This window comes from Hylobates moloch, unplaced genomic scaffold, assembly GCF_009828535.3.
Source record: "Hylobates moloch isolate HMO894 unplaced genomic scaffold, HMol_V3 SCAFFOLD_19, whole genome shotgun sequence".
NCBI lineage: Eukaryota > Metazoa > Chordata > Mammalia > Primates > Hylobatidae > Hylobates > Hylobates moloch.
The window spans coordinates 22066309-22081390 of NW_026652294.1; the positions used below are offsets into that span (position 1 = coordinate 22066309).

Below are 15082 nucleotides of genomic sequence, written 5' to 3' on the forward strand. Positions count from 1 at the left end.
GAGTTTTTTCCTCAGAACCAGCTTGTTGTTAAGAAATATTCTCTGAGCTATTTGGTAATCATGAGCTCATCTTCCCATATAAAAATATCAGGCTGGGTGAAGTGGCTCACGCCTGCAATACCACCACTTTGGGAGGCGGGGGAGTCCCTTGAGGCCAGGAGTTCAAGACAAGCCTGGGCAACTTAATGTGACCCCCATCTCTACAAAAAATTAAAATAGCCAAGTATGGTGGCTCGATCCCGCACTGCCAGCCACCTGGGAAACTGAGGCAGGAGGATCGCTTGTGCCCAGGAATTGGAGGCAGCAGTGATCCCGCCACTGTATGCGGCCTGGACAACACAGCCAAACCCTGTCTCTAAAAAACAAAAATCACTAAACAGATAGCGTTCACAGTAGCACCTCTTAGGAGTCGCAATGGTCTGCATAATTGCTATTTATTCCTGTTTAGTGCAATTTGTATGTCATCTTTTCAGTTACCCATTAGTAATAATTTTTTAAAAAGTCATCTTAGGGAAGACTTCCCTCTCACTTTTTCTCTTCGGTGCTCCTTCAATACATAAAATGCTAATTACTATTATATAGTAAATATCAAAACGAACTTTTCTATTTATTCGTCCAAATAGACAGTACTTATACTGTTTCCTAGCACAAGGCACAATGCCTTGTCAATTAACTCCTTGCACGTAGCGAAGTACTCTACAGTTAAAGACAACAAGAATATATCCTGGAAACATTTCTCAGACGTATTTGGAGTGATAACACTGCCAAGTAACGGAGGTATAATAAGTGATTCTCAAGATAATTAATCCTACGCAGTTACAAGCGCTGTAAGGTAAAAACAATCATTTTTACAGTTACCATTTTTATTCTAACTTACTAGTTTTGTAACTTTTAACTTACTAGTGTCATATTATTATAACACGATGTAAAGGGATAGTGCGTAAAGGAGCTGCTATGTACCAGTGAGACCTGAGCAGGGCACACAAGACTTAAAGAAAAACAACCCCACGCAAAAGCTAAGTCTTGCAGTTTTCACTCCTCGCGTCTCCAGTGTCCACGTATCCGCAATCCTGTTTTTGTATTTCGCCCAAGATACAACCCCGGGCAACCTCAGGGTGCGAGAAACCCAGCTCTGCCTCCTGCTCCCGGCAGCTCCTGTACTACCCGAGGCTCACGATCTTCCATGACCCCTCGAAGTTGCCTCCCTTTCGCAGGCAAAGAAGGGGCAGCGACCCTGCCTCGCCCGCTGGCCCGAGCCAGGTCCGGACCGGCTCCCTCTGGGGCCGTGCTTCCCCCCGCCCCCAATGGTCCTCAGGCCTGGGTCTCACCTCTCCACCCACTCCCTCAGGAAGCGCATTTCCTCGGTGTGCAGAACGCTCGGATCCTGCTTACACATTTTCACAAATGCCCGAAGCTCGTTCACTTTGCGGGGGTCCATGGTAGGGAGGTGGTGGGCGAAACTGGGGAGCTACGGCCCGGTTCCAGGCCCAGGCGCTGGCTCAGCGTGACCGCGCAGAAGGGGGCGGCTGCCGCGAGACAGAACAGACTAGAACCTCCCCGGCCGCTGGCTCCTCCCACCCAACGGTCTCGTGACCCCGGGTCCTCCGCCTGCTCATTTCTACTCCCTCTGCGCTGCTCCTGCGCGCTCCCTAGAATCTTCTAGAAGCGTGGCTGTTCGTGCTTTTGCCTGCCTCCCTGCGCATACATTCTCAATATTCTTAACTAGGAACCAGCTCCCTGGATGGGGCAACCCCAGAAACAGGCGCCTTCAAGGAGGCGGGAGATAACATCCCCTCCAGGGAGCAACGTCCGAGAGCATATTGTGTGGCTACGTGCACTAACTAGAGCTCAACGCCAAAGACCTAAAAAAAAAAAAGGGCGTGGAGCCGGAGGGGCGATCCCAGCTCGGGGCATGACGTCACACTCTGCGCCGCCGCATAAGGAAGGCCCGCGAGCCGCGTCCGCCGGAAGGGGAGGTGCGGCTGCCCCGGTTTCCTGGCGACGCGGCGCTGCAGGCGGTTGTTTTCCCCGTCGTTACCCTCTTTCGCTTCCTGACGCGTGAGTTAGGTCGTCATGCCTTGGCTGCTCTCAGCCCCCAAGCTGGTTCCCGCTGTAGCAAACGTCCGCGGCCTCTCAGGTTAGACTCTCCTCCCACGGTCTCCTCCCATGGTGTCCCCTGGAGGGACCCAAGTTGGTCTCAGGCGATCCCTGGTTCGGCTGACCCTTCTCCTGGTGGGGCCTCCGCTCCCCAACCCTCTGTGCTCTCCGCGGATTTCTTCTATACCGGCTGCTCCTGGAAAGGGGTGGGCCCAGTGTGTTCTCTACCGTTGAGGTATTCTGTGAAGCCGAAATGACTGCAGAGAAAAAAGTGTGCCATCCCCCAGAGGGGCTGTCTTCCAAGTTACTCGGACTCCGAAGTTGTGGCAATTATCACACTTAAGTGACAGTGTTTCACATCAAGTAGCTCTTGTTTCTGTTAGGCATGAGAGCTTGCTCCAGAATATACACGAAGCATGTTTAGTAACACAAATTCTTTCAGCAGCTCCTCTTAGGAAAGGTAACTGGAAATACTTCTGGGGCATTTTGTGTCTGACAAGACGAAGGATAAGGAGAATAATTTTTGTAGGGTGTTCTCTATTGCGAGCAATTAATCTGATGAACATAAAGCTTAATCAGTGAAAACTGAATCACCTTCCTTGCAGGCGGATCTGCCATTGGATCGTATTTCAGTTTTTTGGGCCAATATATGAACAATGTGTGAACCAAAACGTGTGGTATTTGACATCAAAGCTATGTCTTGGCATATGTTTATGTTGATATACTTGAATTCATTTAAAATGGAATGTTAATTACATCGATTTCTTACTATAAAACATAAAAAGTTATTGTCCAGTGCACAGAACTTGTTCTTCAGTTCTCATAGTAAAGCTGCAGAAAGACGTAACTCTCCGTGGGATTAGGTGAAAAGAAAGATGTGCAATTGTTCAGTCTTTTTTTGAGACAGGCCCTCATTCTGTCGCTCAGACTGGAGTGCAGTGGCAATCTCTGCTTATTTGCAACCTCTACCTCCTGAGTTCAAGCAATTCTCGTGCCTTAGCCTCCCGAGGTAGCTGGGATTATAGGCGTGTGCCACCACGCCTGGCTAATTTTTGTAATTGTAGTAGAGACCAGGTTTTCCACGTTGGCCAAGCCGATCTCGAACTCCTGGCCTCAAGCGATCCACCCTCCTCTCTGAGCCACCACGCCCGGCCTGGAATTTGCTTTTATTTGAAAGGCTCTCACCAACCTGACTAAAGGAACCATACTACCAGAAGGAACACTTGCAAAGGCACGGAACTCTGAAACGGAATGGCCAGCACTAAGCGTTGCAATCATTTAGTATGGCTGGAGAAGCTTTTTTTTTTTTTTTTTTTTCAGACGGAGTCTTGCTCTTGTCACCCAGGCTGGAGTGCAATGGCGCTATCTCTTGCCTCACTGCAACCTCCACCTCCAGAGTTCAAGCGATTCTCCTGCCTCAGCCTCCCGAGTAGCTGGGGTTACAGGCGCCCACCACCACACCCGGCTAATTTATGTGTTTTTAGTAGAGATGGGGTTTCACCATCTTGGCCAGGCTGGTTTTGAACTCCTGACCTCGTGATCCACCAGCCTCGGCCTCCCAAAGTGCTGGGATTACAGGCGTGAGCCACCACGCCCAGCTTAGGAAGAGATTTTTTGAAAGATGTTCTCAGACAAAATAGTACGCATTACATGAAAATGATTCTGTGATCAAATACTTCTTGGGGAATGCTGCCTTTCATAATGTACATAATAGTTTAATTCTTTTTTTGGAGATGGGGTCTCGCCATGTTGCCCAAGGTAAACTTGAACTCTCACCTCAGCTTCTCAAAGTGTTGCGATTATAAGTGTGAGCCACTGCATCCAGCCCTTAATAGTCTAGGTTTCTAAGAGAGGTGTTCCGCAGTAATTTGCCAAATGTGTAAAAATGTATTTGACTATGGACCCCTTTTCTGTGATGAGTCTTGAACTGGTATCCCTGGAACAGATTTTGGGAAAAGTTGGGCTAGAGCATAAGATGAGTACGACGAGCTGATAGGAAATCAAGTTGGGAAAAAAGCTGGTGGCTGGCTCGTGGAGGGCCTTGTACATTATGTTAAGCAAACAATTAGCTTTTTCCTTTAGATGGTGGGAAAACTGAGGAATTTTAAGCTATTGAGTAAGATGATTAAATCTAAATTTTTGGTTTTCTGTTAAGAGTGAAGAAATGGACTACAGGGCATGTCATTACATTCTTAAATTTTCTGAGACGCTGATTTTTGCTTTAGTTTTTGGAAAATTGCAATTTTTTTTTCAACTTTACTACCACATACATTATAACAGATAAACTCTACTAAATATCACGTGTTATATTAGAAGCAGTTAGGCCGGGCGCGGTGGCTCACGCTTGTAATCCCAGCACTTTGGGAGGCCGAGGCGGGCGGATCACGAGGTCAGGAGATCGAGACCACGGTGAAACCCCGTCTCTACTAAAAAAAAAAAATACAAAAAAATTAGCCGGGCGTGGTGGCGGGCGCCTGTAGTCCCAGCTACTCGGAGAGGCTGACGCAGGAGAATGGCGTGAACCCGGGAGGCGGAACTTGCAGTGAGCCGAGGTCGCGCCACTGCACTCCAGCCTGGGCGACAGTGAGACTCCGTCTCAAAAAAAAAAAAAAAAAAAAAGCAGTTAAAATACCCTGGGCTTTTATTATTTTATTTTCTGAAAATAAGCTTTGAATACTAATTGTCCGCAGTCTCTTCTATGGAATAAATAACCTTTCCTTCTCCCATCTGTCCACTAAAAATCAAATACCGATACAAAACACAAGCTCTTGACTATAGCTGTCTTTTAAAAATAGCAGATAATTATAATTTTTTTCTAATTTTGCATTTGTGTTTGGCCAAAGGTGAATAAGTTTTAGTGCTGCTAGACGTAACTCAAACCATTTGCTCGATATCTGATGTATTTGTAACCCATCTGTTTTTCTCCCAACATGACTAAATTAAAATGGCTATAGGTGCTATTTTAGAGTAATGTATTTGTAGATTTTGTGTACAAACTCTAAACAAAAATAGAAAATTTCCTATCTGGAGTGATTCATTGATGGCCTACCATACAGACTGCTGTGAGGAATTCAGGGTAAGACAGGCCTTAAAAAAAAAATGTGGGCCAGGCGCGGTGGCTCACGCTTGTAATCCCAGCACTTTGGGAGGCCGAGGCGGGCAGATCACGAGGTCAGGAGATCGAGACCAGGGTGAAACCCCGTCTCTGCTAAAAATACAAAAAAATTAGCCGGGCGTGATGGCGGGCGCCTGTAGTCCCAGCTACTCGGAGAGGCTGAGGCAGGAGAATGGCGTGAACCCGGGAGGCGGAGCTTGCAGTGAGCCGAGATAGCGTCATCGCACTCCAGCCTGGGCGACAGAGCGAGACTCCGTCTCAAAAAAATAAAAAAAGTGGTAAAATATACTACATAAAATTTACCATGTTACCCGTTTTTTGATTTTTTTAATTTTCTATTGTTTTTCTTTAGAGACAGTGTCACACTCTGTCAGCTGGAGTGCAGTGGCAAGATCATAGCTCCCTACAACCTCAACTCCTGGGCTCAAGCAATCCTCCCACCTCAGCCTCCTAAGTAGCTAGGACTACAGGCACGTACCACCACACCCAGCTAAATTTTTTAAAAAGTTTTTTCATAGAGGAGAGGTCTCATTATGTTACCCAGACTGTCGCAAAATTCTGACTTCAAGCAACCCTCCTGCCTGGGCCTCCCAAGATGCTAGGATTACAGGTGTCAGCCACTGCACCCAGCTAAGTCTATTTTTAACTTAAAATACTTTATACTTTAATTTTTAATTTGTAGTACCTTTAAGTTATAATGCATCAAATGCTGTACCTCCATTGGAAAAAAGCCATTTCATGAATAATTGTGTAGTCTGAACCTGTGTGTCTTACTACATTCTTGTCTCCTAATGCTATGCATGTTTCAGAAATTTGTATGGTGGTTTTAATTAGAGAAAAGAAAAATAGCCAGGCGCGGTGGCTCACGCCTGTAATCCCAGCACTTTGGGAGGCCGAGGCGAGCGGATCACGAGGTCAGGAGATCGAGACCACGGTGAAACCCCGTCTCTACTAAAAATACAAAAAAAAATAGCCGGGCGTGGTGGCGGGCGCCTGTAGTCCCAGCTACTCGGAGAGGCTGAGGCAGGAGATTGGCATGAACCCAGGAGGCGGAGCTTGCAGTGAGCCGAGATCGCGCCACTGCACTCCAGCCTGGGTGACAGAGCGAAACTCCGTCTCAAAAAAAAGAAAAGAGAAAAGAAAAATAGGCTATAAACTCTACTAAAGAAAAATTCAAAAGTAAAGAACTCTTTGCAGTTTTCCAAATTCCTTTTTTTTTTTTTTTTTAAGACAGGGTCTTACTTTGTCGCCCAGGCTGGAGTGTGGTGGCGTGATCTCAGTACACCGCAACCTATGTCTCCCAGGCTCAAGCAGTCCTTCTGCCAGCTTCCCGAGTAGCTGGGACTACAGGTGCACACCACCACACTTGGCTAATTTTTAAATTTTTTGTAGAGAAAAGATCTCACTATATTGCCCAGGCAAATTCTTATTAGCACCAACTGTCACCACAAACTTATCCTTTTCTGATATACCCAGTCCAAAAAACTACTAACCAGATGTCCACAATCCTGCTAAAAGTGTTGAAAAGCTCTTAGTATAGTGTTAAACAAGTGTTATCTACAAAATTTGTGATTAACCAAAACACACACAATTGTGTTCAAATGTTACATGTTTGAAGAGTCAATTTAACAATTCATTTTGGTAGACTTCTTTTGCACCTCTTTACGGTTCTTTTTTTTCCTCTTACCACCCTCTTTGACTCCTGCTGAGAAAATAGGGGGATCCCGGTTTTTGGTAACCCAAGATATACCTCCCTCATCATTGTCCACAAAAGTATATTGAGATACATGTTTGGAGCTGTGAGAATTTGGTGAATAGTTGTTGAATGACTGTCTTCTCCAGCTGCATTCTTCTGCAAAGCCCTCTTCATTGGCCACACTATTTACAAGAAAAAATGTCAACTCTCCATTATCTTCAGCTTCTCTTTCTTGATCACTTTCAATAATTTTCTTTGTATTAACATTTCTGCCATTAACAATTTTGTCTGAAGTTGTAACAGATATGTAGTTGTCCATCCCACTATCATCAAAAGCCAGGGAAGAAAAAGAAGTAAGGCCTTCATGCCCCAGTGAACCCTGTGATGTATATCCTGTATCATATGAAGAAAATTTCTCAAAAATTGGATATTCACTGGCGGTAGAGAAAAAGGATTCTGCATCTCTGTTTCTGTTTCCATAGGAGCTTCTTGGACGATTTAACAGGTCCTCAAGCGAGTCTTCAAAGAAGTGAAAAGAAAATGGATCCCTTTCATGAAAAATTTCTTTAAAAACATCATCTGGCTTATGGAATGTGAAGCCATACTCACATTCATCATCAAAATGACTTCCACCTCCGTTTAATCCTTCTGTGCCATATTTATCATAAATGTCCCGTTTTTCATCATTTGATAATACCTCGTATGCCTCAGCTACTTCTTTGAATTTTCCCTCTGCTTCTCCTTTATTTTCTGGATTTTTATCAGGGTGCCATTTAAGTGCCACTTTATGATAAGCTTTTTTAATGTCCTCAGGTGAAGCATATCTTTGCACTCCTAGAACTTCATAGTAATCCACCATGTTTTAGATGATTGGAAGTGCGTGTGCTGGGTCTTGAGAACCGTGCTTTCCTCAGCTCAGGCTCTGCTGGTGGTGGTGATACAGGTAGTGACTGCAAATAGGTACATTTTTATGTTAAAGACAATGTTATTACCATGTGCTAGGAGATGAGGATACTGATTATGTGGCAAGCAGAGTTATATGTCAGAGAGGGCTGCATTATGGTGTTATTCTGGGGTCAGTGTGGGGACTGGACCTTCCAGATAGAGCTAGTCCAGAGTCGTACCAGACCATCCTGAATCCTCTGGACTATTTCCCCTATGTATTTCCCTGGAAGCTTCAGGCAGTGCCTCATAAGCCAATGGAATCTGTTGCTAATAGCCACAGCATATCCCTTGCATAATATGACCTCTAGATTACTGGGCCTTAATTACTTCCCAGCTCTTCTACGCTTTGGTTTAGAAAAATGAAGTAGTGACTTACGGGTGAAGAAAGTATTCAAGCAGTTGACATTTATTTCAGTCAAGAGACAGTTCAGTGGGGGATACAAACAAGTAACTTAGTTACAATATAATAGTTATGATGAGAGGAAGTACTGGATGCTAAACAATTATATGAGACAGCTCAGGCTAGGGGTGTCAATGAAAGCCTCTTGGAGGAAGTAGCCTGATAAGTTAACTTTCTGCATGCCAGGGGTAAGTCATTTGAGATTATAGTATCTTTGTCCACCCAAGGTTTACTGCAATAAAACATGTAATTAAAGATTTGGAAAGTTGTGTGTTTATGTATTTACTGTATAATTATTGAATGTCTACTTTGTGCCAGGCACCATTTTAGCCACTGGTGATAACAGTATTGAACAAAAGACACCAGTTTTCCTGGTGCTTGCATTATAATAGAATACAAATAAGAGAACAAATAAAATAATTTGAGATAATGTGATATGGGCTCCAAAAAAAATAAAGAGCAATGTGCTGGGGGCAGAGCGCTACTTTAGATTGGTTTTAGAAGGCTTCTGAGGAGATGACATTATTGCTGAGACCTATATGACAGTCAGCCACATAGTGATCTAATATGGTAGCCACTGGCCACGTTGATGGACATTTTGGTTGTTGCCAGTTGGGGCTGTTGCACATAAAGCTAGCACTTATTTCAAGTACAGTGGGAAGCCTTTGTGGGGAGTGGGGAATATGCAAGTTTAATGATGTGATTTAGATTTGTAATGGATCAGTGGCTACTATTTTGAAATTCAGCCATGTATGGGAAAGTAGAATTCGAGAGCCCAGTTAGAAACAGACCAAAGGTGATTTTCTTTGGGGATAAATTACCAGCAGTCTAGACCCGAATTTAAAGGACTTATATTCTATACCGGCTCATTTTATTGTCTCAGAAAATTCCCTATAATCTTTGTTTTTTTTCCTCTATGTTGTGTTTATTTTATTTTCCATCACATTTATAACCCCTCAGTTAAATGATACTCTAATGAAATCTAAAACTGTAGTGTATGTTTCTAGTCTTTCAAGACCATTTGTTAGGTCTGAATATTTTTTTGCTTTGCATAAATTTTTTTATATACTCATTTTTGAGAGGTATTGTGAAATGCTTAAAACTCAATTTAAATTCTCTCCAGTATATGTGCTTACATGTACTTATGTGTGGCATACCCATGATTATAATTTGCCTGCCATTAGAAATAATAACCAATAATGTTGAACATTATTTGAGTACCCTCTGAGTCACACTGTAGCAAGTGCTCATTTAACTGACACAGCATTCTAGCGAAATAAATATTTTATGCCCATAAGAAAATAGACGTTCTGAGACAGAAAGTAATTTGTCTAAGGCTACATAGCTTGTTAGTGAAAAATCTGATTTTTAAACTTCAGTCTAATTTCAAGTTCTCCTCATTCCACTCTACTGCATTTCTTGGACTAGGACTAGTTTAGGTTCTAGGCATTCCACAAACAGATACTGAGAACCTACTGTTACTGGAAAGGGGTCCCAATCCAGACCCCAAGAGTTGGTTCTTGGATCTCGTGCAAGAAAGAATTTGAGTGGAATACACAGAGTAAAGTGAAAGCAAGTTTATTAAGAAAGTAAAGGAATGAAGAATGGCTACTCCATAGGCAGAGCAGCCCCAAGGGCTGCTGGTTACCCATTTTTATGGTTATTTCTTGATTATATCCTAAACAGGAAGTGGATTATTCATGCTTCCCCGTTTTAGACCATATAGGATAACTTCCTGACGTTGCCATGGCATCTGTAAACTCTTAGGGCGCTGGTGAGAGTGTAGCAGTGAGGACAATCAGAGGTTACTGTCATTGCCATCTTAGTTTTAGTGGGGTTTGGCCAGCTCCTTTTTTTTTTTGAACATTTTTATTACTAAGAACATCACAGGTAAAGTTCACAGGAAGGTGACAGTGTAGGAGAAGATGTTTGCAATGTCTAAATTTGACAGGGACTTTATTTTATCTTCTTATTATTATTATTTGAGGCGGAGTTTCACTCTTATTGCCCAGGCTGGAGTGCAATGGTGGGATCTTGGCTCACTGCAACCTCTACCTCCCGGGTTCAAGCCATTCTCCTGCCTCAGCCCACTGAGTAGCTGGGATTACAGGCATGCGCCACCATGCCCGGCTAATTTTGTATTTTTAGTAGAGAGGGGGTTTCTCCATGTTGGTCAGGCTGATCTCAAACTCCCAACCTCAGATGATCCGCCCACCTCAGCCTCCCAAACTGCTGGGATTACAGGCGTGAGCCACCACACCCAGCTGGCCAGCTTCTTTACTATAACCTACGTGTTTTATTAGCAGGGTTTTTATGTCCTGCATTTTGTGCTGACCTCCTATTTCATTCTGTGATTAGGACTGCCTTAACTTACTGGGAATGTAGCCCAGCAGGTCTTAGCCTTATTTTACCAAACCCCTACTGAAGATGCAGTTGCTCTGGTTCAAATGCCTCTGACACTATGATACAGAGAGAAGGTAGAAAATAGGAAATTCTGCTCTTAAGAAATTCATATAGTTTGAAAAAACTAATTTCAGTGGAGTGTAAAGTTATAACACGGCACTTGTTTCTGCAGTTATACCCTTCTTTGATGATCCTTTGCCTCCCAGCCATCTGCTGTGCCATTTTCTCTGCGTCTTCACAACAAAACTTATCCAGAGTATTGTCTCAGTGTCTTTGCTTTCTTGCATCCTATTCCCTCCTTGGCACACTCCAGTCTGTCTTCCGTCTTTACTCTGCTAAAATCGCCAGGGTCTCCAGTGACTTTGATGTTACCATATCCAGTGGTTGTCCTTTTGGCTTCCTTATATTTTGAAGCACTTGCCATACTGTGAGCCCTCCCTGCCCTTTTTTTTTTTTTTTTTTTTTGAGATGGAGTTTCACTCTCGTTGCCCAGGCTAGAGTGCAATGGTGTGATCTCGGCTCACAGCAACCTCCACTTCCCAGGTTCAAGCCATTTTCCTGCCTCAGCCTCCCGAGTAGCTGGGATTACAGGCATGCGCCACCATGCCCGGCTAATTTTGTATTTTTAGTAGAGACAGGGTTCCTCCATGTTGGTCAGGCTGGTCTCGAACTCCTGACCTCAGGTGATCCACCCACCTCAGCCTCCCAAAGTACTGGGATTACAGGTGTGAGCCACCGCACCTGGTATAGTCCTCCCCACTTCTTAAAACACTTGTTTTTTAACTTCCTAAATACCACACTTTTTTTGTGGGGGGAGTGGGGGGGCGGCGGGTAGAGACAGGGTTTAGTCATGTTGGCCAGGCTGGTCCCGAACTCCTGGCTTCAAGTGATCTGCCTGCCTCGGCCTCCCAAAGTGCTGGGATTACAAGCATGAGTCACCATGCCCGGCCCTAAATACCACATTCTTCTAGTTTTCCTTCTTTCTCTTGTGCTCTTTCTCACACTAAAATATTACAGTGCCAGGCTTTGTTCAGTCTCCCTGGGTAATACCCATTCCCAGGGCTTTAGATGCCATCTGTGTGCTTATAACACCCTAATTTATATATCTAGCCTAGCACTTTTCTCCCTGAAATTAAGATTGCTCATTTGACCTCTCCATTAAATTTATTTCCCATAAATATCTCAGGCTTTCCTATTTCATGTAATGGTACAACCATTTGTTCACTTGTTCAAATCAAAAATCAAGAATTAATTCCTCTTTTTTCTTTATTTCTTATGTCCAATCCGAAGCCAGACTTACTAACTTTTAACTTCAAAATACATTCCAAATCAAGTCACTGGGAAAATAAAGTCAAATAACAAGTGATCTCTGCTTCCAAAGATCGTTCATAGTAGAACGGCAAACTAATTAGCAATTATGTGAAGTGTAGTAGGTACTAAAATAGAAATCATAGGAGCGTTGGGGAAGACATCTGAAACAAGCAGAACAGAGGCAGTAGGTGTGAGAAGAGTAAGAGAAGTCTCCTGCATTAAGTGATGTTTGAGCTGATTTTTTTTAGGATTTGTGTATTCGTATAAGCAGGCAGTGTCCACTTTAGACTAAGAGAACTATATTTTTTAATGCAAATGCTATTATGATACAGAATGATTTAGCCGGGGTTCTTCAAGTAGCTTAGTGTGGCTGTAATGTTTTTTGAGGATTCGGTCAGATAAAGGAGCAGAATCCAAATCATGAAGTTTCCTAAGCAAAAGAGTTTGAAGCTTATGAACTGGATATTTTTGAAATAGGACTTAACACACCAGCTTTGCTACTAATTATATGACTTTGGGCAAAAGATGTTTAAGTAAAAAGCTATTGAGACCTTTTTAAAAAATTTACTGGGAATAAACGTCTCAATTTATGTCTCCTGTTAAAGTGTTACTTGTTTGCTTTGAATTTATGAAAGTTAAGCCCCTCTGCTTGAGAGTGGTCCAAAATAGAAGGATATGCTAGGATTATTTCATATGAGCATTGAAAAAGGAATCAGTTAACTTTTTATATTCTGAAATTTTACTCCCGAATGAGATTACAGCAGACACTATGTGTGCATGAGTATTTGTGCACAAGCGTGCATGTGGAGAAGGTGCAGGAGGAGAGAGAAATCACAAGAGAAATTACCCGTGCAACAGCAGCCTACTCCACTAGCGGGTTAGTGCTGCTGGAGGGAGAGGAAAAGATTAGGAAGGTAAGAGAGCTTTGAAGGCTTTGTATTCTGAATTAAGGAATTAGATTTTTAACGGTCACATGAGGTAGGCATTATCGTCATTATTTTACAAACACAGAATCAGACTCAGAGAAGTATTCTGGACAAGGTTACACAGTTGGTACCAGAGAAGCTGAGATTCAAACTCAGGTTTATTTGACTTCGTAATCTTTGCTCTTATCTCTCCCCCTTGCTGCTCACTAGGTACTCTCTGTTTAATCTCAACAATCAATACTGTACAATCTCCTTGTGAACATACAATTTCTGTAAGGACTATGAATTATGAATAATAATATATGTATTTGGGAGAGAAGAGTCTTAAAAGTTAGTTCCAGTTAAGTTTGTAGAGGATTGTTTAGAAAAATCATAACTTCTTCTAAAAAGATTTTAAAAAAAGAAAAATCATAGCTTCTAAGATGATTACAAAGAAGTTGGTGTGGGTTTCCAACCTGGGCAACATAGTGAGACCTCATCTCTACCAAAAATAAAAAAAATTAACCAGGCTTGGTGGCACATACCTGTAGTCCCATCTACTTGGGAGGCTGAGCCACTGACTCCAGCCTGGGCCATAGAGTGAGACTCTGTCTTAAAAATAAATGAATAAATATTGAAGGAGAGAAGGAAGGAAATATTAGTTTGCATTTTTCTAAAGTTTCCAAACTGCTGGAGATGGATAAGTGCATTTATACCATGAAGACTTTCTAGATCTATTGTTTCATTTCATTTATTGCCTAAGCCCAGAGGAACAAGGCTGCAGTGAGCTATGATCATGCCATTACATTCTAGCCTGGGCGACAGAGTGAGACCTGTCTCAAAAAAAAAAAAAACACCCCAACAAACAAAACTCCTTATGTATGAATCCACCATTGCATTCACCGTTTAATGTTGTAATGCTCTGTTTTGTCTCACCTCCACTAGACACTGCATTCTTTAAAGACCACAGCATATAGCCTTGTCATTTCATGTGTCTTTCTTTGCACATGTTCCGATCATGTGCAAAGAATTTTTTAATTAATGCTAATAACAGTAACATTTGTTGTACTCTTATGATTAAGCATTTTTCATAAATTATCTAGCTCTAACATTCCAAGATTAAATGAAATAGCATGTGCATATTTTCTCATGCTTAACATATTCTCAATAAAAAATGTTGATTATCTTTTCCTGAGTTTTAGGATGCAGCTTTATGCTATGTCTGTGATATCCTTTCAGACTGCGTCTGTGATATCCTTCCCCTGCCTTTTTTGGTTCCTTTCTTCTGTTTTCATAGCTCCTTATTCATACCTTTATTTTATATATATGTGTGTGTGTGTGTATGTGTATAAAATATTGTAGCAGACAAATGTCTCTGAGGGTAAAGATGATCTCATTTCTGTTTTCCTAGGGCCCAACACAGAGTCTGACACAGAGCAAAGGCCATATAAATATTGAAGGAGGGCCGGGTGCAGTGGCTCACGCCTGTAATCCCAACACTTCAGGAGGCTGAAGTGGGCAGATCACTTGAGGTCAGGAGTTCGAGACCAGCCTGGCCAACAGGATTAAACCCAGTCTCTACAAAAATTAGCCAGGCATGGTGGCACGCACCTGTAATCCCAGCTACGTAGGAGGCTTGAGGCAGGAGAATCACTTGAACCCAGGAGGCGGAGGTTGCAGTGAGCCAAGATCACGCCACTGACTCCAGCCTGGGTGACAGAATGAGACTCTGTCTTAAAAATAAATAAATGAATATTGAAGGAGAGAAGGAAGGAAATATTAGTTTGCATTTTTCTGAAGCATCTAAACTGCTAGAGATAGATAAGGTTATTTATATCATGAAGACTTTCTAGATCTGTTGTTTCATTTCATTCTCTTTATTCTTCATTCAGGATGTATGTTGTGTTCACAGCGAAGGTACTCCCTTCAGCCTGTCCCAGAAAGGAGGATTCCAAACCGGTACTTAGGCCAGCCCAGCCCGTTTACACACCCACACCTCCTCAGACCGGGTAAGGCCTTTTAACTATGCTATCTCACCATTTAGGTTCTGTCTACAGCAATGCTATTCAATAGAACTTCTTTTTTGTTGTTGTTGTTTTTTTGAGACAGAGTCTTACTCTGTCACCCAGGCTGGAGTGCAGTGGCATCTCGGCTCACTGCAAGCTCTGCCTCCCAGGTTCATGCCATTCTCCTGCCTCAGCCTCCTGAGT

At 42.9% G+C, this 15082-nt stretch overlaps 3 protein-coding genes across 10 annotated transcripts in view; 1 reads left to right on the forward strand and 2 right to left on the reverse strand.

Annotated features, from left to right (window-relative positions):
- The window catches only part of ST13 (ST13 Hsp70 interacting protein), a 30815-nt gene extending 28964 nt beyond the window's left edge, over nucleotides 1–1851 (reverse strand). The window contains exon 1 of the mRNA XM_032139183.2: nucleotides 1329–1851. Coding sequence (XP_031995074.1) covers nucleotides 1329–1438 — 110 coding nt within the window. The 5' untranslated portion in view covers nucleotides 1439–1851. The remainder of the gene's footprint in view (nucleotides 1–1328) is intronic.
- A 133-nt stretch (nucleotides 1852–1984) lies between these two features.
- XPNPEP3 (X-prolyl aminopeptidase 3) overlaps nucleotides 1985–15082 on the forward strand; it is a 73558-nt gene continuing 60460 nt past the window's right edge. For 2 of the 8 annotated variants that reach the window (XM_058431899.1, XM_058431898.1), the window contains exon 1: nucleotides 14776–14881. Coding sequence is in view for 6 of the 8 variants with exons in the window: in XM_032139185.2 (XP_031995076.1) it covers nucleotides 2074–2137; nucleotides 14765–14881 (181 nt within the window). In the remaining 2 variants the exon portion in view is untranslated. The other 6 variants (XM_058431897.1, XM_058431895.1, XM_032139185.2 and 3 more) reach the window with 6 other exon arrangements.
- On the reverse strand, nucleotides 6838–7767 carry DNAJB7 (DnaJ heat shock protein family (Hsp40) member B7). The gene has a single exon (XM_032139189.2). It carries the CDS (start codon nucleotides 7765–7767, stop codon nucleotides 6838–6840), a length of 930 nt encoding a protein of 309 aa, XP_031995080.1.

Coding starts and splice junctions, on each gene's coding strand:
- DNAJB7 (XM_032139189.2), bottom strand. CDS start 7,767: ATGGTGGATTACTATGAAGTTCTAGGAGTGCAAAGATATGCTTCACCT.